At 36.2% G+C, this 23,848-nt stretch overlaps 4 protein-coding genes across 5 annotated transcripts; 3 read left to right on the forward strand and 1 right to left on the reverse strand.

Annotated features, from left to right (window-relative positions):
• The first annotated feature begins 53 nt into the window (after window positions 1-53).
• On the forward strand, window positions 54-7,717 carry LOC149710164 (uncharacterized). 2 transcript variants are annotated; one of them, XM_089859732.1, is made up of 2 exons: window positions 54-233; window positions 6,422-7,717. In XM_089859732.1, the coding sequence occupies exons 1-2, from the start codon at window positions 207-209 to the stop codon at window positions 7,157-7,159; spliced, it is 765 nt and encodes a 254-aa protein (XP_089715858.1). In that variant the 5' UTR covers window positions 54-206; the 3' UTR covers window positions 7,160-7,717. The 2 variants fall into 2 exon arrangements, with proteins under 2 accessions (XP_089715858.1, XP_089715859.1); XM_089859733.1 differs by lacking the exon at window positions 54-233 and adding an exon at window positions 5,733-5,930.
• Window positions 7,718-13,939: 6,222 nt separating this feature from the next.
• Window positions 13,940-16,581, forward strand: LOC149710165 (uncharacterized). Its single transcript, XM_089859730.1, has 2 exons — window positions 13,940-14,083; window positions 14,612-16,581. Exons 1-2 carry the CDS (start codon window positions 14,075-14,077, stop codon window positions 16,259-16,261), a joined length of 1,659 nt encoding a protein of 552 aa, XP_089715856.1. The 5' UTR covers window positions 13,940-14,074; the 3' UTR covers window positions 16,262-16,581.
• A 1,252-nt stretch (window positions 16,582-17,833) lies between these two features.
• LOC149710166 (uncharacterized) lies at window positions 17,834-18,984 on the forward strand. Its single transcript, XM_089860765.1, has one exon. The coding sequence runs from the start codon at window positions 18,151-18,153 to the stop codon at window positions 18,982-18,984; it is 834 nt and encodes a 277-aa protein (XP_089716891.1). The 5' UTR covers window positions 17,834-18,150.
• Window positions 18,985-20,177: 1,193 nt separating this feature from the next.
• LOC149710167 (uncharacterized) lies at window positions 20,178-21,384 on the reverse strand. The gene is made up of 3 exons (XM_089856001.1): window positions 21,254-21,384; window positions 21,012-21,158; window positions 20,178-20,866 (listed from the first exon to the last, which is right to left on the reverse strand). The coding sequence occupies exons 1-3, from the start codon at window positions 21,263-21,265 to the stop codon at window positions 20,240-20,242; spliced, it is 786 nt and encodes a 261-aa protein (XP_089712127.1). The 5' UTR covers window positions 21,266-21,384; the 3' UTR covers window positions 20,178-20,239.
• Window positions 21,385-23,848: the final 2,464 nt, after the last annotated feature.

Raw genomic sequence — 23,848 nt, forward strand, 5'->3', positions numbered from 1 at the left:
CCCAGACTGGGCTGAGTGAAGACGTCATAACCGTGTTGCCCTCTACTTAAAAATAACCGAAATAAAAATGGTTAAATCCCAAATTATTGATCTATTTAAATGCTACTATACCCTTTTTAACATCCACAAATGAAATTTGTATTCCATTTGCGCCCAATATGGCCATTATATAACCTGTTTTTCTGTAAAGAATCTTATCCTTGCAGATGCTCAAAGACTATAAAACATACGAAGTAGGTAATAAATCATAGCTAATTAGAGGAAAAGCTGCTGTGATTTCATAGCCATAAATATTAGTAAAAATATGGAAGAATTTATGCAAATACGACACTTAATTGTAAAATTTAAATACCATAACCATTACTTTTACAAGTAACTATACGAGACAAACGTATAACGTAAGGTATAATTTAGAGTTATTCAAATATTAATTTAATAAACAGAAAAGATGGGTAAAGCCCAAATAACCTTTAGTTTATTAAAACCTACCTACAATTCGAGTCGTATTGTGACGAAGAATCTTTTAAAATATTAGTATGCCAAGGGTAAATTGGGCGTTTATTGTAACATTACCGGTAGGTGTTTGTGTCTTAGACACGGTAAGGTTAAAATTAAAAAAAACAGTCTCAGGAATGTCTTAAAATCAGCGGGTATATGACTCCAAATAAATCTTGAATTTATTACATCACCGGAAATTCTCGCTTTGCTTAATTTTGAGGCCCAGAAACTTCAAAAAGCTCCTGTTCACTTTTTTTTCAGTTTTTCTATGTACTTGGTTAATTTGGAGACGGATTGAATATAAATTAGTTGATACAATATCAATGGTGAAATGCAATTAAATTAAAGCTACGTGGTGTTAGTCTATAATGTTAATTCTCGTAGACGAAAAAATAGTTTATGAATTCTAAAGGTGGCTGGATTGGTTTTCGCTTCATTGAAAGAATTAGGTGAAAAAAAGGATTCGCTAAATAATTTTCTCTCAGACTTCAACATCATTAGACTATATTAAGAAATTTTAGTACGCTTACAAGATACAATTATTTAAATAATAATATTCATATTTTTTATGTTATTTCAAATTTAATTCGTTAAATAAATTCAAGGTCTTTTTATTAAAGAGATACTTAACTATGGCAAAAGCAGCCCTGGTAATGTAGCCTAATAACAAAAGTGAGATGAGACTAGAAGTACTGAGTTAACCAAATTCTTCACTTGGCGAAAGTGAATATTCTTGATAACACACGAACGGTTGGCCCTCTAGTAGCGGTTTCGGAATTTCCCCTCCAAAACGTGAGACGCTCGCGGTGGTAGACGGCCGAACTAGATTCAAGGAGCCGCGACCGTGTTCCGCGGCTTTAGGTTGAGGGGAAGGGGGTAGGAAATGTTTTTGAAACTCGACCAATTTTTTTCTCTTTAGTGTATATAGGTGCGATGGAAGCGGCATAAAATCCTCAAATTTGTTCACTAGTGCCAGGATCTACTACCAATGCTAGAGCCCTTCACTTCTAGTCTCATTTCACTTCTGCTAATAATAAACTAATGCATTGAACAGCATTATCATAACACTTGAAAAAAGATCGTAAAGCTCTGCCCAGGAAGCCACCCTTTTGAAAAGGGCTAATAAAATAATGCTTGAATGATTTGTTTACATATAAGTTATAAATATTATCGTATAAGTGCTCGTTGAAGCATTTTAGTATTTCTTTAAGGTCTTTCAACTTTAAATGGACTTTCTCTTTCCCAAAGTCCCTTAGAAACCCCCACTCAGGCTTAAAGGTATGTACGTTGCACTATAGCCAATAGATCATGAATCCCTTAATTTCCACTTGCTTTTAGCTCTATTCCATCTGATTGATAAGGTAACCTAAATAAATTAGATATTGGAATCCGTTAAGATATCTAAATTATAAAGAAAAAAAAACACCCTTATACGTTAAAAACAACATGAAGCCTATTGTTTATTTCTCATATTAGCGAAGTTGCAAACAGATTTAAATTTGATCAAATTTCTGGTAACGTAACAGCTCCATGATGAGTTTGAGCTGAAACGTTCGACCATCTGAAGTTCTGAACAATTCTTAAGGTTTCCGCATTAATAAGAAAAAAATAATAAATTATAAATGGTACAGATATTTAACAAACGTTGACTCTAGTTTCGTCACTGATAGATTTAATTTTAGAAGTAGGAATGGAGAACAGAGTAATCTGGGCGCGCGTCAAAGTCCCGGACCCCCTTCCACGGGACGGGGAAGGGGTATGAAAGAAGAGGCAGGTCATAGCGACAGAGGTGAAAAGGAATTATGTATTTTTCGCCGTCCCCGTCAGCAACGTCATCAAAACGTATTTTAAGTGAGCCAATAAGATAATTTAAACTTTTCGTTACGTGTTGGACGGAGGAGCTCTATACTGGGCTATGAGTCGGACTGAACTCAATACTAACCGTTCTCCATTCCTACTTTTAAAATTAAATCTATACCTGATTTGATTATAAGATATTTCACAATTTAAGGGCTTGAGATACAATAATTTGAATAATCTCAGCCTTTCAACATAGTTGTTCAAAACACTTACAGAAATGCAAGGGCGAATACAGCCTGACAGAAAACAATATTTTTAAACGAAAGTTTTATATTTAAGGTAAAAAAAAACCACAAAGTCGAAACTGATCTTGAAATTTTCAATTCCAAAAAAAAAACGCCTACTGGTGAAATTTGAAAGTTCAATTTGTAACGACGACTTGGGCACCGCAAAAGTGTATGGGTGGTTTTCAGTATTCTTAAGTTACGTAGTAATCTACTCGTAATTCTTAGTCACAGCTATGAGATCCTTATATACTCTGTATGTAAAAAGAAAGTTAGCCCACGGTTTAAATTATTTTGGGCTACTGAAAAACATATCCTACGCCCATACCAGATAGATGAACCCAGAACTAAAAAGAAAAAGTTTGTTTGAGATAAATTTGCTAATTTTATTATTAATAAAAATAATTTGAAATATAATACAAACCATAATGCCGAGAAAAGAAATTTATTTTTTAGGTCATTGTCTAATATATAAGTTTGTCCCTGCTTCGTTTCTCTCATTTCATCCTTAATTTATCTTGTGAAATCAAAAACGAGGGTTATATGAACTTTTCCTTCCAAGAAGTATGTTTTCTATCTTTTGAAGAATCTAATGCTTAAAGGCCGACTTCCAGCGAAAAGGGTTCTAGCGAACTAAAAAACCGAGCAACGAGACTAACAATGGACTGAGCGACCGTGCTGATTTTCGAATCTCCGCTGGGGAAAACGTTGGAAGAGTTCCAGCTAACTGAAAGCCGTGCAATGTGGTTATAGCCAACTGAAGATGAACAAAAGAAATCCTTTTAAATTTATTTCCTGCCGAATTTTTGCTTTCCTCTGAAGGAGATTCTCTATTGTGTATCTTCACTTCTTCAGTTCGGTAGAACTACATTGCACGGCTTTCAGTTAGCTTGAACCAAGAAGGAATATCTAGTTTACTAGTGAGAAGGTAAAAGATGCCCAAGTATTCGCGCGCCATAGTCCCAGTCCCCCTTTCAAAATACAAGGGGGAACGTGAAAGGAGGCGGGCTATTTCGCCTCTCCTCAGTCGTCAGTAATTTTAGTCATTCGCGTTGCGCTGTCGCGAGTTTTCAAGAACCAATGAGATGCTGGTTGTAATTTAGAGGCGGGGATTAACTCCGGACCTAAGTTAGATAAAGCTAGAAATGTGGCAAATTTGCACCTTTTCACAAGTAACCTAGATATCATCTTTTACCCCAGCGGGGATTCGAAATCTGCACGGTAGTCTTGATGCTCTGTTTTCAGTTCGCTAGAAGCCTTTTCGCTGGAAGTCGGCCTTTAACACAATTACGCTTTGAGCTTCTAAATAATGACAACACGAAATCTTAAGACAAATTGCTTTTGACAAAATTAATTTCATGGAAATTAGGAAACATAAAGGATTCCGAAAACATATTTTACTCCTTTTTCCTAACGAGGTGAAATACATCTTCAAGGTTTTTTTTATTATTACCACGTGTGAAATTAAAACCATGATTTTTAGTAATAATTTTTGGGTTTTTATTTTAGTAATTAAAGGAAAAGACTGCCCATAACCAAAATAATTCTAAAGGCAAGTGCTTCGTCTTTATAGTACTGAAACAAAGCTAACTGTATAATTAATTGAATATAACAGTACAGGAAACCGTTCATCATATCCGTTGTCTACTTAAGTATGTAAAGACAATGAATATCTAACCAATTCTATAACAACATGAATTAGTCACTCTTTTGGAAGTCATTGTTCCTTCTTTGCACTACATGGGTCGCTATAATACGCCATTTATAAGCGATCTATATGTACAGGGTGCTTCTAAAGGTCCATCAGAAATTCAGGGAGATGTTCTTTGTGCTATTTCGAATAGAAAATGCAACATCTATGATACTTTGCCGTCCGGGTCACTGTTTTCAAGTTAAGATTGGAGTATTTTACTGATCCTTTAATTAAGAAACATCCTTAAAACACTCCAATCATTACTTCGAACATTTTCAAGTCTAAATCGCGCAAAGAACATCCCCCTTAATTTCTGATAGACCTTTCAGAAACACCCTGTATAAATATGCATATTTTACTTAATAATATATTGTTTTTTGTGGCTTATGCGGACCCTGTTAATTACATATCATTTCCTTTCAAAACCCATTTAGACAATTCAGAATTCGAGTATTTGACTTCTGTATTTATTCCCATGAAACTTTGTCTATATAATTGGAACCAATACTGCCTAAAGGCTGTAGTTAAAGGGATAGTAGCCTATAAGTCGATCATTGAATTTCTAATAGAAATTTTTATCCAATCAAATTGTCTGATGCAAAAGTATTATATGTCTTAATTGAGAAATCTGTTTTAAGTACTCTTTGGTGACATATCGTTTCCATCAAAAGACGACACCGTTATGACGTCACCGCCAGTCAAACGTCGGGGGTTTAGTTGTAGGCCTATTTTATTTTCATTTTTCAAAATATGATCGATTTTAAAATAACAAAATCTTAACTAATTATTCTTAATTTTATTTTCACAATTCCAAGTACATTTTAAACTACGAAAACCTACCTTATTGTAATATAAATAAAACCCTACTATCACTTAAATGCCAGAATCACCTTGAACATTCGTTAATTTATCTCCTTCCCCGCCTTTATCTTCATTACTTCCATTATAAAAACAGCCTTTGGCAAATAGAGAGAAAGTTCAATAGAGTTCATTACCTACGAGAGAAAGTGCGTATAGAGAGATAAAATATTTTCCTTTTTTTAATATTTTTATTTTTAAGTTGGACCGGGGTAACATTCGACTATCTTTAACTCAACCCATCCCACGTATGTTCAAACTGGGGTCCACCCTAAATTATATTCCATAAGAGGACCACTCAATGGTTAACAGACGATTTTTGAAGACTTGTCGCGTTGGATGGATGGCCAACCAAAACTGGTCTTTTCTAACTTTCGTTCACCTTTCGTAGGATGATGGCTTGGCTACCCATCACGTAAAAAAGTTAATATACTTTAAGTCAACGTTACTTGGGAGTGAGAAAGAATAATTAAAATGGTCTACTAGCCTTAGGTAATACTTTAAAGTTAGTTTGAGTTTAGTTTTATATTAAAGAAGCCCGGAGGAAATTTTTGTATCATCCCGAACTCGTTTGCCATTTCCGTCCCGACATGCTCATCTGGATTTAGGAATTTTTTTAAGCATCTTTTTTAGTTTTTATTGCTGCTTATATGTAGGTATAGAGATTGGGTAAAAAAGTGAATAAGTTTAAAATAAGAGTGCCGGCATAAGCGGATGTCAAAAGTTAGCTAGAGATCGGACTGAATAGCTAGCAGGATAGCAGGAAACAAACGTTCAAACATTCAAGGGCCAAAATGGTGCGTTTTCAGTATTGTACTACAATTTTTCAAATTTGGGAAAATTCTTTTTTAACCCTTTCTGTTTAGCGGATTTTAAATATTTTCTGTTGGGTGTTGAGTTTCGCGTTTTCATTTTCACATGCATGTCGAGGATATTTGTGTTTTGGAAATTTTCTAAAGGGTTTCAGAGATGTTTGTAATTCCACTGTGAATGGTTTAACGAAACTTAGTAACGTTTCTTAATTGTCCAAAACATGAATTTCATTGTAAAAACACTGTACTTTGGGGCAGTGTAGTGCAAAATTAGAAACGATTATTTAGGTCCTAGGGTGTTTAAACCTTGCGTCTTGATTTGGTTTATGGCTGTTTGTTTTTTCCAACTTGTAATTTGTATCTAAAGGCGGGTAAATGAGTCACTCGGGCGCCTTTTTAGACTAGGCTTCGCTATTGAGTCTGTCCCACAAACCTTTAGAATAAAACATGATGTTTTCCACGGTTATATTATATAGGGTTCGTGCATTTATCTACTCTTCGCTACGTTCACCATCCTATTCATTCAAAACGTAATTGGAGCTCCAACTCACCCAACAATTGTCTCAGAAGCCACATCCCAATTACCCAAGTTAGAAGAAACGTCCTCGGTTACCCAAGAAACTTTGGACCTTTCAAGTTCGCAATCCAGCGATATTGATCCAAGTTCTGAACCATCGTCAAGTTTGGAACCAATTAAAGAAGCAGATTCTAAGAACGAACAACCTGTAGTTGAAGAAGCCAAGGTTCTTGCACCGACGTATGGCAGAAGCGATGACTCTAAAGATTTAAATAAACCGGAATCGGAAGTAGCTGAACCTGAACCACAAATTCAACCCGAGCTTCAACCGGAAGTGGTGCCCAGTAACCAAGATGAGAAATTATCCAGTCCGAAAGATGAAGTTTCATCTCCTCTTCCGGAGGTATCTCCTTCTTCCGAGGCATCAACAACTTTACGTCAAAGAGAGGTTGACGTCATGGACGCGACTACGGCCATCTCGGTCAAGTACGTTCAAGGAATTCCCGCCCAACCCATCCCACTTCCGGACCATTTGGCGGTAGCTGCTGAACCTAAACCTTCAGGGACGCGTCATGGTACGTTCAGATTTGCCAGTTTCGAACCCTTTTTTCAAATGAGTGAAGCTGGACAATTGGGAATCCTCTACGATTCTGAAGGGGCATTAGCGAGACACGAAAGAGACTCGAGTCCTTACTAATATCGCCCAGAGACATTAAACCACTTTATGGACATTGACTATATGTTTTCAGTAATCACTTGTTAATTTTTCTAATTGTTATTGGTTAAATCGTAAGTTCATAAGGTATGTTCCATAAGTTACTGAGAGCTTGTCATGAAGTGACGTAGGTCAGATTCTCGTAAAGCGACGCCTGGTGAGGTGCTGTCAAAGGCTTAGTAATGAAGACTAAATTGGAAGATGGACTACAATTAAAGTGTAGTCAATTCTCGATTGTCGTTCTCGAACTAGCTCCCAGTAAGTCTCTAGCATTACAATGTATAGGTAGTGTCATACTCATGGAACATATCTTATAAATATAAATTAATATTATTTAAATCTGCATATGTAATTAAGTGATTAATTATTTTTACGTGATTCTGAGCACTTATTCATAAAATTTCTTATAGAAAACGTTTTAGAAACGTTTCTTTTTGAATTAATTGTGATATTTCTGTAACACATACTGCTTATTTTTGCGTGTCATATATTGGCTGTACGTTTATACCTAAAGAATAAACAGTGAACGTTAATTGCTTATTCACCTGTATATTTAATTGGTTTCAGTGACTAAGAGACATTAGCAAAATTAGAATAATATAAACAACACTTTCATCTGAAGGGGCACCTCTTTTCGACTGAACTTTCTTACGATATCCGGAAATTCTTTGCGGCGAATTTCTAAATAACAGTTGGAGGAAGCTAGTAGGAAATGCTTAATATGGAAAAGAAAAATTACCCACGGTCTGGAATATGTCAAAACTAAGGTTATACAAAATATTTGTATAACCATTAATTCATAAGATATGTTCCATAAGTTTGTCAGTGGTTACAAACTGGAGCTTGTCATGAAGTGACGTAGGTCATAGATTCTCGTAGAAACGACGCCTGGTGAGTGTGGCGCTGTCAAAGGCTTAGTAATGCAGGCTAAATAGGAAGATGGAAGTGCTGCAAAATTAACCGTGTGTAGGCAATTCTCGTTTGTCGTTCTCGAACTAGCTCGAGCTGTAAGTCTCTAGCATTACGAAGTATAGGAGGCGTCATACTTATGAAAAATATCTTTTATATATATATGGTATAACCTCTATGAGCTGCATTTAATATAGGCAAAACGTTATCGGTTGTTTAGCTTAATTTATCGATATAATTATGCTTCCAAGTCTCAGCGGTCTTTACAACTTTATCGATATTTCAAGTTAATATTTTAAAAGGATTATTTCAGTTTTTAAAGTTTAAATCCATACATTTACCACAATTATTTATAAAGCAAAACCTTTTTTCTAAATTTTGTTAGATACAAATCAACTTTTAAATTCGGTTCGGACACTTCGATTAGGATTTCATACTAAACTGTATTTTATACTATTTAACTTTTAGAGCCATTGACAAGATAAGACTCTTTAATTAGAGAGATATAAACTAACAGAAAAAACGTGTTCGACAACACATTTAAATTTAACTCAAATTTTAGTTAGGCTTAATTTCAAAATGAAAATTGAAAATCTCCAAAGTTGAAGCATATTTTACCAGGAATGCATACAGCTAATTGGAATTATAGTCCTATGATAATTTCTGCGCCGGTTTTGTTAGCCAGGCTTGAGTACTAGCCTTCACATCTCATAGTTCTGACGTCTCCACAAAATCCGAGTAGATACGATGAGAAAATGGCTACACAATGATTCCAATAGCTGTATGCATTCCTACTTGCACCTTTCCGTAAATTTCGCAAACTTTCTTCAATTTGCGATACCATTATCACGTTTGTTTTACTCATGTTTTACGGATTTTCCGCAAAAAGTCGGTATACTTAATTCCAATTTATAAATTTCAATTTTCAAGCTTGAAATTTCGATGCTTAAATTCACAAACCTTGAATTTTTCATTGTTAATAGTTAAATTAATCATACCCACGCAATAATTTACATAAATTTATAAAATTCTCGTGTTTAATGCATCGCGTTGATTCTTCTACGAAGATAATGTAAAATTTCAATTAGGCTAGTCGTTTTTATAATACCTGGATTCCAATTTATGAAAACCCTAGAATATAAATAATGAACCATATCTAATATATTCCATAACATTAGAGCAGGCACCGCTAAGAGAAAAAAAAATAGATAACTTCTTAATTTAATGATGTTAAACCCCTCGTGGAATCTCTTTTTTCAATCTCAAATTATTGAAGAAAAAAATGTATGTACATAAATATTTCCAAAAACTATAAAGCATTATCGAGTCTAAGCTTTTCTTAAGGGATAGTCGTGAATGATTCCATCGCAACACTACGTCGGGAACGCTGCAAGGTTAACAGTTTAATTTTTGAGAGTGGACTAGCTATTAGGAGCCAATCGATTCAATAGGGAAGTGACATCTTGCTTATTTGTGAAATCATCTCACTCATCACTTTCTTATGTTGCTGAAGTTTGTAGGAAAGGTTTAAGGGAATGTTTTCATGATACTATTTATTGCTTTTGTTCACACGTTACTTTAACTAGTTGTTGACCATCGAATGTTCATATATTGCAGTTTGTCGTTGTGGTGTCATTATTGTATTGTCATTAATTATGATTACATTCAGCAAACTTTTTACCATTTTCCATTTATTATTTATACTGAATCTCGTAGCTTTATTTGTTGCAATCATATTTAATTTGATTAAATATTATTACCTTTTTGATCAAACTTTGATCGAATATTACTTAAGTTTGGTCTAACTTTGATCAGTATTAATTGAATTTGGCCTCGGCTTTGATCAATTGAATAGCTATTAAGTCTCCAAAATTTAATCAAATGGTTTAAGTAAGGATATTTTAGCCATTATAGCTCTTGCTAAATTAGAAGAAATGGTTCATGTTCCTAATTTTTGGCAAATAACAATGATTTGTTGTCACAAATTATCTAATTTTCGAGGATCCATCCTGAGAGGAAGTTTGGAAAAATTTTCAAGTAGAACCATATTAGTTCCTATTAAGTGTTCCATATGAAATCTTCATCAGCTAGCCTAAGCGACTACCACTTTAAACAATTATCTCGTACCATCATCAAAGCTCATTAAAATTTAGTTTACCCTACCATGCACGTTACTCTTAATATTAATTGCCTATAACAAAAAAAAATAAATTAAAACCGAATTATTCTTAACTAATTAAAAAAATTTAAAGAATATTTTAGATGTCATTATTTTTAAATTGTGAAAAATTTATTACGGTAAAATATATTTTTTTTTCTCAGTAGGTGTGCTGCAAGAAGTGAGATTACAATTAGAAATAACAGCGTTACCTGCGTCAGTCAGTGGATTCAAATTAAGCGTGGGGCTAGGAAAGCGCACGCGTTAAACGTAACTGAAAACGTATAATTAACTAAGGATGGGTATTGCCTAAAAAATGTTAAAATAGATGTTCAGGGGCAGATATGAGAATTCCCACAGTAGGTAACTTTACTTCGAAGGACAAAGGGAGGTGTAACGGTTATTTTTAAAACAAGAAAAATATTTCCACTATCTATGTAAGCTTGCTAAAGAGATGACATGTATGGATGGCTCAAAAAATGTCCGCCCAGTTTTATAACCAATTAAAAACTAAGTCACACGTTTAAAATAACTAAAACGTCATAAGAATATATCATACACCGACTATTTAACAAAGTGATTTATATTAACTTTGAAGTTTGTCAATGTATTTTAAATTTACGACTTTCTCAGAAGCGTATATATGGAAATTCGCTTGTAGAGAGTCTAAGAAATCTGCAGTTGACGCATGGTCCCTAAAGAATAAATTAAAATTGTAGTATGCAGTAGACGGTTTCAATTTTAATTTCTTTACATTTAATTTAATTTCACTAGAACTTCTACGATAAAAATAACAAGGCTTTCAAGTTAATTTTAAAATTAGGGTTAAGACCTACAAGATTTTATGAAGTATCGACTTAACGAAATTTAATTAACCAATTTAAGTTACTACAAATTTTCGTACAAGTTTTTACTCTTTACCAAATCTGAACAACTTAAAAACTATTTCGACGAATTTAACGGTTTCTGTTTAGAATGAAAAACCAAAAACCAGTAGTTACTGATTTTCAATTCGCATTTTACGCATTTTTAAGCGTCATTGGTAATTTACACACAAAAACAAACTCCTCCGCCTAATTATGAAGGTGTAGTCTGAATTGGCGTAAGACCACCCAAACACACTTAACTCTCAAAAGCAATATAATCAAAAATATATTTCCAACTTTGGGTCCTTGAAGGCCTAACTTAGCAGTATACCCAAAGTTACAGAAGCTCAGCTTGGAAAAGTAGTAGTGATTTAAGTAAAATTTCACCCCTTAAATTCGCCTCTTCTTTTACTTTCGCTTTTTAAGTCTGGTTCACACCTGGCGAATGGAGGTCTCGAATAAATAAGCGAATGCACGAGCGAATAGCTGTCACAAAAAATTAATAAAAATTTAAAGTACTGACTGTTATTGCCGAATGTTCCAAGTTAAGGCTTTCATCTAGCTTTTCTAAAGCCAATTTTACTTGAAAGGAATGCGTCGTAGAAGTCTGAAAATGGGTGCAATCGATCGGCAATAGTTCAAACTTTATGTATTGGTATGCTTGTTCATATTAGTACATTATTAGTAAATTTGATGGCACTGATCTTTGCGGGAGCTACGAATTACGGTTGCCAGACCTTAAGTCTCTTTTTCTAGAACTCCCTGATTCTAAAGAAGTTTCGTAACATTTCATGGGGTAAGATAATTAAAAATATTGATAGAAGATATAATACTTTGCCCGAGCCGTTTTATTGTCATTCATTTCTGCACTGTTGTTTATGTTTAATCTTTATAGCTCTCTTTAATCATGTACGTTTTCCATGGGCCATTGGTGGCCGGACATATTGAAACAAGGGGAATAGTACCTTTCATGTCTCATTTCCTCACCAATAAAACTTCGCTGCGAGTTGAGCAATTAGTCCCTAAAAGGGTCAGTTATATAAAGCAATTAGTTTCTGAGTTTTGCTATTTTCTTTTCAAGCTGACCCTTCGATCCTAAAAATAGTTTAAAGGCTATTCCGAGTGAACGGCAAAAACCATGTCAGTTTGCTCCGGTTCGCTCATAAGCCATGTCTGAACCAGGCTTAAGAAGTTAAGGGCGAGGTGAAAGAAAGAAAAAGTGTTTGTCCTTGAATAAAATCGAATCGAACCTGGTTGCTTGAAGCCTCAAAGGCGCTCTTGAAGCTGCTAAATAAAACCCGAATTTTTATCTACGTGCGTTTTTACATAAAAGCAACATAGCTTATAGGAACGTAGCGTTGCTGTTGAGTGATTTTGGGAAGGTTCAGCCGTTTTTGCGGAGCTTGGACACACACGAAATCATGGAGTATTAAATTATGAAAATGATGGCTTTGGGCCTATCGTTGTATAAAAATTTTTTCACCAAGGCAGTTTTGATTTTATAGCATCTAGCTCAAATTGTAAAAGAAGCTGTGTAATTTGTCTTAATTATTAACAATTAAGTAGATGTGTTGAATTTTGTCAAATGTCATACTCGGAACGAGGAGATTTATTGCTTTCTTTTGTATGCAGTGTACTGACCATAATTTGAATCTTACTCGACATTGAAACGGTTAAGAAAAGCAAAGTTTCTTGTGGAAGTGTAACTGGTTAAAGCAAATGGCTGGTCCTGAACATGGTGGTTCATCTTCTACATACTAATTTTAACATGCCAAGGCAAGAACTAATCAGAACTTGTTCATGAGGGCGGATTTAAAACTAGCTTTCTCAGACAGGCTAACACACACGTAGATACTGAAACTACGTAATCTTTTTTCAACTTGTTTAATGTCCCACCATGAACCCTAACCTTGGGAAAGTTGCCGCCGTGTATGTACTAGGCCCTTAGTTTTTTTTACCAACTTAACTAATCACGGGTTGCTTTTTCTCTTACGGGAATGTAAGTTACGTAAAGCTACGCTCTGTTTTGCCTTTGGTGTGTTTAGCCCTGAAATTGACTATAAATTCATGGTTTAATACACATAAAATATATCTATACCAAGAACAAGGTTACCTTACACAAACATTAATGATAGAGTACGGTTTTCTAACCCTTTATAGTTCTGGCAATTGAAATGGGTTATGATCTAACGATGGGGATGGTTCTGTTGATGTACTTGTAGGGAATGCATATCATTATGAATTTCCATTATTACTTCAAGAATATTTGTTCTATGAGCAAATATTGTTGTGTCGCATGTCTAACGACATTATTAAACTATGATTTCGGTTTTGCAAAGTTTTTGAAGATTTCAAAGAGTTTGAAAGAAGGATGAGTAGCTACCTAAATCTTGCATTGAATCTCAAACAGTTATAACTGCAGAGGTAGCATTAATAGCTCTAATATTCATGCTAGAATTGAGTATATTTAAGAAGAAACGTCATAGACTGCGTTAAGATGATGACGTGTTTCCGGTACTGGCTACTAGATTTTGAATCCAGGTACATTGTAGGCAGGTGGGATGAAAACCTCAACGGTGAGGAAACTGAAGTGCGTAACACAAATGAGAGATGTTAAATATTCCACTATGCTTACTTACCTGGGCCTCTCGAAAAATACCTGAGGAATACTCTAGAATATTTTTATGCTATCTTTCTCTTCCCCCCCCCCATCGGAGCCGCGGTGTTTCCGTCTAAATTATATTAGCTCATCCCTTTCGCCCACCCCCCTTTTCTTAGACAAGGTTTTTTTCTTCTAAAAACTGACGATGAGCTTAGAGATGTTTCGATCAACTCTGGCTTCACTTTCACTTGGACCGATTCTTTGGGGGCGCAATATATAAAAGGGATCTCGGGGCCAATACCGGGCCACTCTCAAATAGGACACAGTGTTTGCAGGAACACTAGCGCGCACAAAGAGTCAAAATGAAATTGGTAAGTCATATCATATTTCTTTGATAAATACTTGTTTTAAATATTAACTGTTAAACTGGGATCAAATTTTTTGAAGATTTTGAAATTAATGCTTTGATTTTTTTTCTTTAAACGTGGGTGTTTTAATATGAGGTATTAATATACGCCCACTGATCCGATTTAATGATTTTGCTTTAGGGGTTTATGTTTTAGGTGGGTAATGGAGAATGATTATACGTTTCATTAAATTTATTAAATTAAATGAATTCGTTGATGATAGATGCCTATTTATGTTCAAGGGTTAAATTTACAAGCTGTATAGTTTTAATTGGAACTTCGAAGTGAATAGTCTTTATTTTCGAAGCCAACATAACAGTTGTCCTTGATCGAGGTATCTTCTAATTAAGTTTAAATTTAGTAAAATTTCGTTTATAAGTCTTTCAGGGTATTATGCTTAACTCTAATATTTAAAAATTGGTCTCTAGTTTAAGTTAAGATTTTTTCCCTAAGCATCCAATAATGATTTTAATAAATTGATCTTTATTTTAGATCATTTTAAACATCATTTTGGCCACATACGCCTTGGGAAGCCCGGTGGAACAGTCTTTGGTATTCAACCAAGACGGTAGTTACAAATTTAACTATGATACCGGAGTCCAAGAAGGTCGTCACTCCAGACAGGAAGTGAGAAACGCCGATGGTAGCGTTGAAGGAAGTTACTCTTATGAAGACCCGGATGGTAACGTACGCGTGGTTAATTACCGGGCTGGTCGTCAAGGTTTCGTTGCCAGCGGAGATGTGGGTGTACCAGGTGCGCCTAAAACGCAATTACCATTGGTTGAACCAACTGTCGATGATGAGAAGAACATCGATCCTAACGCTCAAAAACATGACGATGAAACGACCACTGCTCAACCTCAACTGGAAGACGTTACCGGAACTACTACTACAGTGAAACCAGCCGAGGAAAAAGACGTCACAAAAGCCCCATTAGACGAAGGTAGTTACAAACGAGAAGCCGGCGTACCGCAGTTCTACGGTCAACAAGATATCTTCAACACCTTACCACTTTCAACTCCATTTGGTCGCAGACGATTGGGTGTACCCGATAAAGTTGGAGAGGACGCGGTTCACGATAATGAACAATCCCCTCATTTAAGTAATGCTGATGTATCGGATGATGGCATCTCTAAAGACAAACCCGAAACCCCAGCCAAAGAAGTTCCAGCCAAACCAGGACACGGCCAACCATTATCCTTCATTTACACCGTGGGTTCTCCATTCGTGCCATCTTTACTTCATGTTGCTCCTCAAGGTGGTGATGATAAGCCAGTTCAGAAACCCGTTGTCGATGGTAAGGGCGCTGCCAAGTACTACGTTTACGTACCAAGTCACCATTACTTCGGAACGCCCAGTTATTTCTACTTACCACAAGGTGAAGTAGCTGTTAAACCAGAAGACAAACCTAACCAGGATTCAGTATCTAAACCCGAAGAACCATCTTCACAACATAATCATCATCATTCCAATTTACCATCACCACAAGTACCAGTTGCTCCAATAAGCCCAATTCAGTACCATCAGCCTCATCTTACCGCTGTTAGGTATCAGCCCGCTCAAGTAAATCAAGTTAACCATGGTAGTCAAGGTCACCAAGTTCAGCCAGTAGCTCAATACTTTCAAGGATTGCCTTTAAGTTACCATACTGAAATTCACCATACCGTACCAGCCGCTCCAGGGCAAGGCCAAGGAGCTCCTCAAGAATCCGTGGTCGCTTTAAAGAAGCCATTAGCCTGGTCTTACACACCTCAACTGAACTTCCCACTAGTTCCAGGTGCACCCCAAGAATCTGTTTCGGGTGCTAACCATCCTTGGGCATACAACGTCGAGGTTTCGCCACAGTCTGAAGCAGTACCCGTAGCTCAGGGCCACGGTTCCAGCTCCAGTGACGCAGCTTCTAACAAGGAACGTCCACCAACAGTTCTAACTTACATTCAACCCGATTCCGTTAAGTACGTCCCTGCCGAGAAACAAGATCAACCCCAAGTTAAAGTTCAGGCTGATGCGCTTCTAGATAACGTTGTACCAGCTTCAGCCGGGGTACAATCTGTGGATCAACCTACCCTAAGAAGACCGGTTTACCATCATTACGTTTTCAAAGGTCCCAACGCGTCATACGGCTACCATTACCAATATTAGGAATTGTTTCAACTTGTTTTTGTAAATGTTTATTATAAGAAATTCTCAGATCTCCTACAGTGTTTTTTTTTAAGTTTTTAGATCCATTGTTTAAATTTAAAACATGGAAACAGACGGATGCAATCCCGGTGAATTAATTACTTTTAGATTGTTTTAATTAATCAATCTCGTATCTTCGATTTTTGAAGAATTTTAGATTTATGTTTCGTTTGTATAATCGTGTATGAATGTTTTATACATGTCACATGTATGTGATTTTTGAAAAAAAAAATTGTCTCTTGAGTGATATCAATAAATTTTAACAGCAGATAAAAAAATTGTTCTGGAGGATGATTTTTCTTACGCATTTAAAACATTTTCAAGGACTCCTTATAGTCACTTTGACGCGGGTTGAGTTGAGGGCACACCCTTTAATTCTTGGTAAATCATACATGCAACTACGTAGTTAGAATTTTTTTACACCTTAGAAATTTAGGGGATTTAAAACTCTCCCTAAAATGGGGCAGTCTTACGTGGGACTACATTTACCAGAGAAAAAGCTCGAGTTTATCTATTATAAAGAAAAATGGTTCCCTTTAAGTATGAACTAGCCAAAGAAGAGTAGAATTTTTCACATATGACTCGACAGTCACTTTAGACCATTTTGTTGATCATTTTCAATAAAATTTATCACTTACGAAAAACCATATTACTTCTTGGTTTTATCATATTCGCTCTGCCTTACCAGGATTTGATTCTATAAACGTTTTGTGACGTATAACAAGTAGGTTGGTTGAAATCGTATTTACGTGTAAGTGTCATACTTCTTGCTATGTTGCTTATGTATGTTGACGCTATGAACTTTGATTTGGTGATTAATGCCGAAATAAGATTGAAACAACGAAGTTTTATAAGATAATCAACATGTTTCGGTTGTTAATTAAAAGTGTCCCGTTGAAAGTTATTGACAATTAAGGACCCATTTCCCTAACTGTCACCTTTCCATGGAATTGCGACGGTCCTAAATTAAATTGCACCTAACATTTTCCTTTAATTACGTTAGATTAAAAGTTAATGGATTTAGAAATCTGTTCTTACCTAATCATAAATCTTTAAAGCATTTTAATTAATTAGTTATAAACGTAGAATATTATAATGATATGTACCCTATGGGTAAAATAGCCGGGCGAAGGCACTCAAAACATTATTTTACTGAGTAATTTTTGTAGTGTATATTTTTCAAGGTCTATACAGTATACGTTACGTTTGAGATGAATTAGTTACCGACAAAAATTATTGGCTTCCCGTGGATTAGGCTTAGAAATTAGCCTCATTTAAAACTTAACGTAACTCTTAATAAATAAGCAAAGAAGGATTTTCAAGCGTAGGCCAAAATAATTCTCAAATACACTCTGATAAACATGAAACCTTAATTTCTTGAAGAATTTCAACCCTTTCTCTTCGTACCGACCTAACCTTAACCCAAGGTAAAATTCTTTAAACAAAACCCCCTAACGAGTGGTTTGATTGAAACGAATTCTTAAGAATCAAAAATGTCGCGACGTAGAAAAACGTTCCAGAGAGAAAACGTGATCCTATACCTTCGTTATTGGGCAACAAAATCGGATCACTGACGCTTGAAATGATTTTTGCCTTTCCATCAAAACAATCAGGTCTACGCTAAGGATTTTCTGAAAAGAAGAATGAGAATCTTCAATGGGGTGTCAATAACTCCATCGAAGCGGGCGAAAAACATCGCAGGCCCTAATTGAAGTCGAAAGTTCGGGAATTGCGGAATGTCCGGTTCCAAGGTTTCACCCGGTATCGAGTTACCACATCATCCCCCTTGGTATAAAAGCGAATTTTGACGCCAAAATGACGCCAGAATTAACCCAAACAATCGCCCAATCATGAACGTCTCCGTACTAGTCGTACTGGTAGCTTTTCTAACGATATGGACCCGGGTAACTACGGCCCAATATCAGTTCAACTTAGATGGAAACGAGTACAATTTTAGCTTCAAAACCGGAGACGTTGGAGACCATACGAGGGAAGAGGCTCGGGATACTTACGGGACTGTCATCGGCAAGTACAGTTACATCGATCCATTCGGACACAGACGCGAGATGAGGTACCGCGCCGATGAGAATGGCTTTCAACCGGAAGGATACGCCGTCTCAAGACCCATCGTCACTGCACGAGTACATGAAGTTATTGAAGTGGAACCAGAATCAGTCGACGAAGCCCCCCAAGAATTGGAGGAAATATCCCAAGCTCAAATACCCACGGAAGAGACTCAAGCACAACCGGAAGTCAGTACGACCCAGGACATAACGAATGAAACCGAATCTGCTACGGAGACGGAAGTTGTGACAACCTCGACACTCGTACCATCAACGACCACCCAAGGACTCCCTACGACTCTTAACGAAACCGTCACCGTGAGTACCAACACCACTGAAATAAAGGAGCTCGCTTTAGAGGAAGATTCGGTTCAAACACCAAGTACTCAGGTTGTTGACGAGAATAGCATCGAAGAGCCATCAACTGATGCCCAACCGCAACAACTCAAGGGTGGCCTTAGTTTACAGGCTCCTGCCTACCCAACATTGTTGAGAAATCCACCGATACCCGAATTGGCACTTCCGGTTACTTTTTACCATCCTTACCGGTTGTTCAATAGCAACATTCGACCAATTCCTTTTATTCGACAAGGTAACGCGGGACCAATTACATTTTTCTAAATCTCTAGATGACACGTAATATTATTTAGATTTTTTTATAATTTACGTGCTTTGGAAATGTTTATGTGTTAATTATATCATGTTTTAGTTAATTTGTAGTTAAATATCCGTGCTGTATCTTAGCCATATGTTGTATCAAGTTTTTTTTGAAGTTATTTGTTTTAATAAATTTGTCTTTACGCAAATATTGTAATATATTTTGTCTTAGTCAATTCAAAGCGTATATAATAGTAAATTACTTTCTTTGCGTTATCGCTTGTAGCGATATTTAAAGGTACTTAGGGTTAGGCCTATTCTCAGAGTGCAAGTCGCCGTAGGAAGCACGACTGAATTAATATCAAGGTTTCAAATGATGGAATTTTAAATTGTTTTATATTTTTTTCACTTAAGTTCCCTCCTCAAATTATTTTGAATTTAGAGGGCAAAAATTGAGATCTTAATTCGTAGTCAAGGATATTTTTGAAGAGAAAAAAATATATATACTGTTCTGTCAAAATTTTATTCATTCTGAAGTGTACTGTTAACCCTTGGGAAAAGGGAGAGTAAATCGTCTTTCACTGGGAGCATATAGTCATAGAACTATTTGTTTTGGTAGGTGACTAGCGCCAGGTTTAGTACTTTGAAAGGTATCATGGTGGTAGCTTGGTCTAATTAGTTGATCTAACAAAATTATGGCTATTTCTACTACCTTCAATATTTGATACTAATTAATTTTATTTTAAAATTGTATTTGGCGATATGTCGTAATTAACGAAGAGCTAATTAGTTTAAAAAATATAGACAATATTCTACTCGTTGTGCAGTTTGGAAGCGAGCTAAAATTCCCAGTTTCCCAGTGGAAAACCGGTTTTCTGTGATTCTAATTGTTAATTTAAAGTACTAAGATAGAATTTAATTAACAGTTTTAATTACTTAATATTAGAGTAATTGAGCACAAAAAGTTAAGTTTGAAAGCTTTTATTTTGGATAAAATTGAATTATTTTCTTCCCAACCAGTTAAAAAAGGAACAACTTGAAACATTTCAAATTAGACTTACAAATAAGTTATTTGAAATAATACAACAAACGATAATTCTTTTAGAGTAAATTTTACTCATGACTGGCTTCGAAAGTTTTTACAGATGGTGACGCCATCTCGACGAAAGACATTGATTCTAATTTAATAAAACCGGTTGTCCTTCGAAGTGACAACATTTAAAAGCTTTCTTTGAATATAACGTTAACTGTACATCAAGGGAATATTGAGGTGTTTAATTTAGTAGATGCTCTTGCCGGCCAAGATTGGGGCGGAGAAGAGAGCTGGGGCAGAGTGAACGCTCTTGATTCCGACGGATGGGGCGGCGAAGAGAGCTGGGGCGGAGAGGAGGGCTGGGGCGGCGTGTACGCTCTTGACTCCAACGGTGGCGACTGGGGCAGAGTGAGCGACGACGGTGTGGGCGACTGGGGCAGAGTGGGCGACGACGGTGTGGGCTACTGGGTGGGCAACGACGATGGGGGCAGCGGCGTGATGAACGACGGTAGATTGATGAACGGACTTGACAGCCACTGGGGCGACGACTGGGGCAGCGACGGCGACGCTCTTAACAACTGGAGCAGCGACGACTGGAGCGGAGACAACGACTGGGGCGGTGTGACGAACAGCGGAGGAGTAAGAGAAAGCCTTGACTGGAGCTGGGGCAGCGACAACAACTGGAGCTGGGGCGGCCTTAACAACGACTGGCTCTTCCTTAACAACAACAGCGGGTTGTGGGGCAGCAACAACGCTCTTGGCGGCAACGACGGCTGGGGCAGCGGCAAAGAGAGCTGGGGCGCTGTGTTGGATGACGGTAGCTTGGTGGGCAACGGCTACGGGTTGGGCAACAGACACGCTCTTGACTCCGACCTGAATTAAAAAAGTAAAATTCAAAATAAAGCACGAGCTTAAACAGTCTAAACTGCTCTTGATCAGGCGCATAGAGGCCAAGTTTATGATATCAAATATATTTCAATCATATTCAAAAGGTATTAAGAAAGAATGTTCAACGTACAGCTGGGGCGGCAAAGAGGGCTGGGGCATGGTGAAGGATTGGGCTGGCTACTCCAACGCTCTTAACTCCGACGGCTGGAGCAGCGAAGAGGGTAGGGTGGTGGAGAACTCCAGCAAAAGCGGCGCTGGCCAACAATGGAAGAAGAGCCTGATAAAATAAATTAAAAACCGCGTAAATTAGTAGTCCATTTGCTTGTAATTTCCGATTGCTGGCTTGAATTCAGTAATCCATAGTAAACTTACAATGGCGATCATGTTGAAGAATGGAGGGGAGATTGTAAACCTCAAAGTCAGTTGTCTTGTGAGATTCGTAACGAAAGTGGCTGTGGTTCTAAACACCGACAATCGGAGCTTTTTATACTGGAACCCAAGTATACTCCTCCCAAATTTTTTTTCACCATGGGGAATATTTCTTATAATGTTAGGGATGAAATTTTTTCCAATAAGATTTTAAGTCCCCACACCCAGATAATCTCATTATCAAGGGCTTTTTGCCACCGAAGTACCGTTATGATGAATTTTGATTGGTCCGCCTAGGTTTGACGTGACGCAGTACAATGGCCATTTATTATCAGCCTAATACAACGTGATACTAATTTCCGAGTCTCCTCATACGTACACACACAGACACCTGTTGTATGAATTTATTAAATTAACTAAAGCTTATTTAAAATAATTCTGATACAGTAAAAGCTTGGTTTCGTCAGAAAATTTCAAGGTCTGCATGCTTGGGTTTAATATTGAATATTACTTCTTTGCCTTCAATTGAATTGAATTAAACATGAATAACTATACACATAATTCTAAATCCGTTCACTATATCATAAGTGTTTCAAATTATTACTCTCTTTAACTTTCTTATTGTAAAAATATCATACTTCTTCTATGATTTGCATATTAGTGAAAACACTATTTTTCTAAGGGCATTGCAAAATTTTCTTGAAAGTCTTGAATAATTTCTTAATATTAGCAGATGGATATATTGAAGATAGGGGAAAAATTGAAATTAAAAAATTCCTTTAAGGGTATATCTTTAAAAGCGAATTTAAGTTGGTAGGGAGGGGTTCTATAAATTAGGTCAATGTCAGCCTTGGAATAAGAGATTTTTGGCCCTCGGCTCTGGAAACCGTCAAATTAACAAACGCCCCGTATGAAATACCCAGGTTACGATCCAAACATGCACCCGATTATCATTTTCTTAAACGTTTGTAATTTCAAACTAGATAATTTTTAAAAACACACTTTACTCTCTCTCAGTGATCACAGTAAATCGCAGACTTTTTTATCTACGATCCTGGAACAATTTTTTTCATATAGAGATGTTGATCATACGTACTTGATGCTCAAATAGAATGTTTTCTAAACTCTACCGTCTTATTGCAAAATGGCGGCAGTATAAGTTACTAAAACTACACGACGTTGTATAAATTGTTTGTTCACGCAGTTGAAAGTACAACGGAATATGTATAAACAGCAAAATGTAACGGCTTTAAATATGCATATACTTTAAGTCATATTATTTCTCTTTATATTTATGATTAGTCTAACAACTATGTTCAGCAATAAACATCACCCAGAGTAATTAATACCGAATCAATTAACACTATTTGTTATTAACTTTCATAAGTAACCCAAATTTCATATTTTGAACAACTAGCACTAGTGAAGCGCTGATTTTTTTTCTAGGTTGGCCTACTAATAAAAACCAACTAGCACTAGCTCCATTATAAATGAAAGTACTAATTTAAATATACGAATGCTTCTGAGAAATAATTTAATATTAAAAGTTACGATGTTTTGAACGAAAATTGACAAATCAAATCAAACCCACACTAAATGTAAATTGAATCAGTAGGTATGAACATGTAGGCAAATGATTAGCCAAGGTATTCCCGCGCTTTTCAGTACTGTAAAGTGACTTACGCGTGATTGCGGGTATGAATTGATATTTGAAATATCTTGGCTGGCGACTGGCGTCGAAGTTTTTGACAAATAATTATAAATTTTCTGGGGGTATGTTTTTTTCTGCCATTATGTAGCCTTGAGATTTTAACGCGATAAGATACACATTTTTTCAATCACTTACGATATAGAAGTAAGAAAAATTTATATCGATTCAAATCTAACTTATATGCAAAATATGAAACCTTAACATATTTTAATGACATCGTAAAAAACATATTGGCCATAAGTATGAGTCTACCTCTGGTTTCAATGCTATAGTTGCCAGACTAAACGTTTTTTCAGACATTAGTCTGAATATGACTCTGAGATTTCTAAAGTAGTTAAGTAGATTGTGTAATCTATTATAGTCCTTGAGGATTAGGGAGCGTCTGTAATTTTAGCCAATCACAGTTCATGCAGAAGGTATTGTTTTCCTCAGGCAGGAAGTAATCGAGACGAGATAAAGGGTTAGAAGAAAAAAATCCGTATTTAAGTTTTAATAAAACAATAATAGCTATTTTTAAATCAAATTATTTCGTAATCAAACACATGCAGTTAAATTTTATCTGTGTTAAACGGATTAAAGGGATACTCTGGACTAAAGTTTTTCTTATTTAATTGATAGAGCGTATGAAAAATGAAGTATATCAATCGAAACCATGTTTTTATTTAAAATATTAAGGAATATACGAGCAATTAAGTTTCCGTAATGGCGTTCATTGTACGCTAAATGTTAGGCTTTCCCGCCACGCACTGGGGAGTATCCTTATTGGACGAATCCGTCAGGTGGTACTAGGTAGGTAGGGATATTTCCCAGTGCTTCACAAGAAAGCGTAACGCAATGACATTAACAATCAGTTTAGTACTAATGTTGGCAAAGATCTAATCATACTA

Source organism: Phalangium opilio, unplaced genomic scaffold, assembly GCF_054372755.1.
Source record: "Phalangium opilio isolate 3A_F unplaced genomic scaffold, DU_Popi_V2 ptg000011l_1, whole genome shotgun sequence".
Classification (NCBI taxonomy): Eukaryota; Metazoa; Arthropoda; class Arachnida; order Opiliones; family Phalangiidae; genus Phalangium; species Phalangium opilio.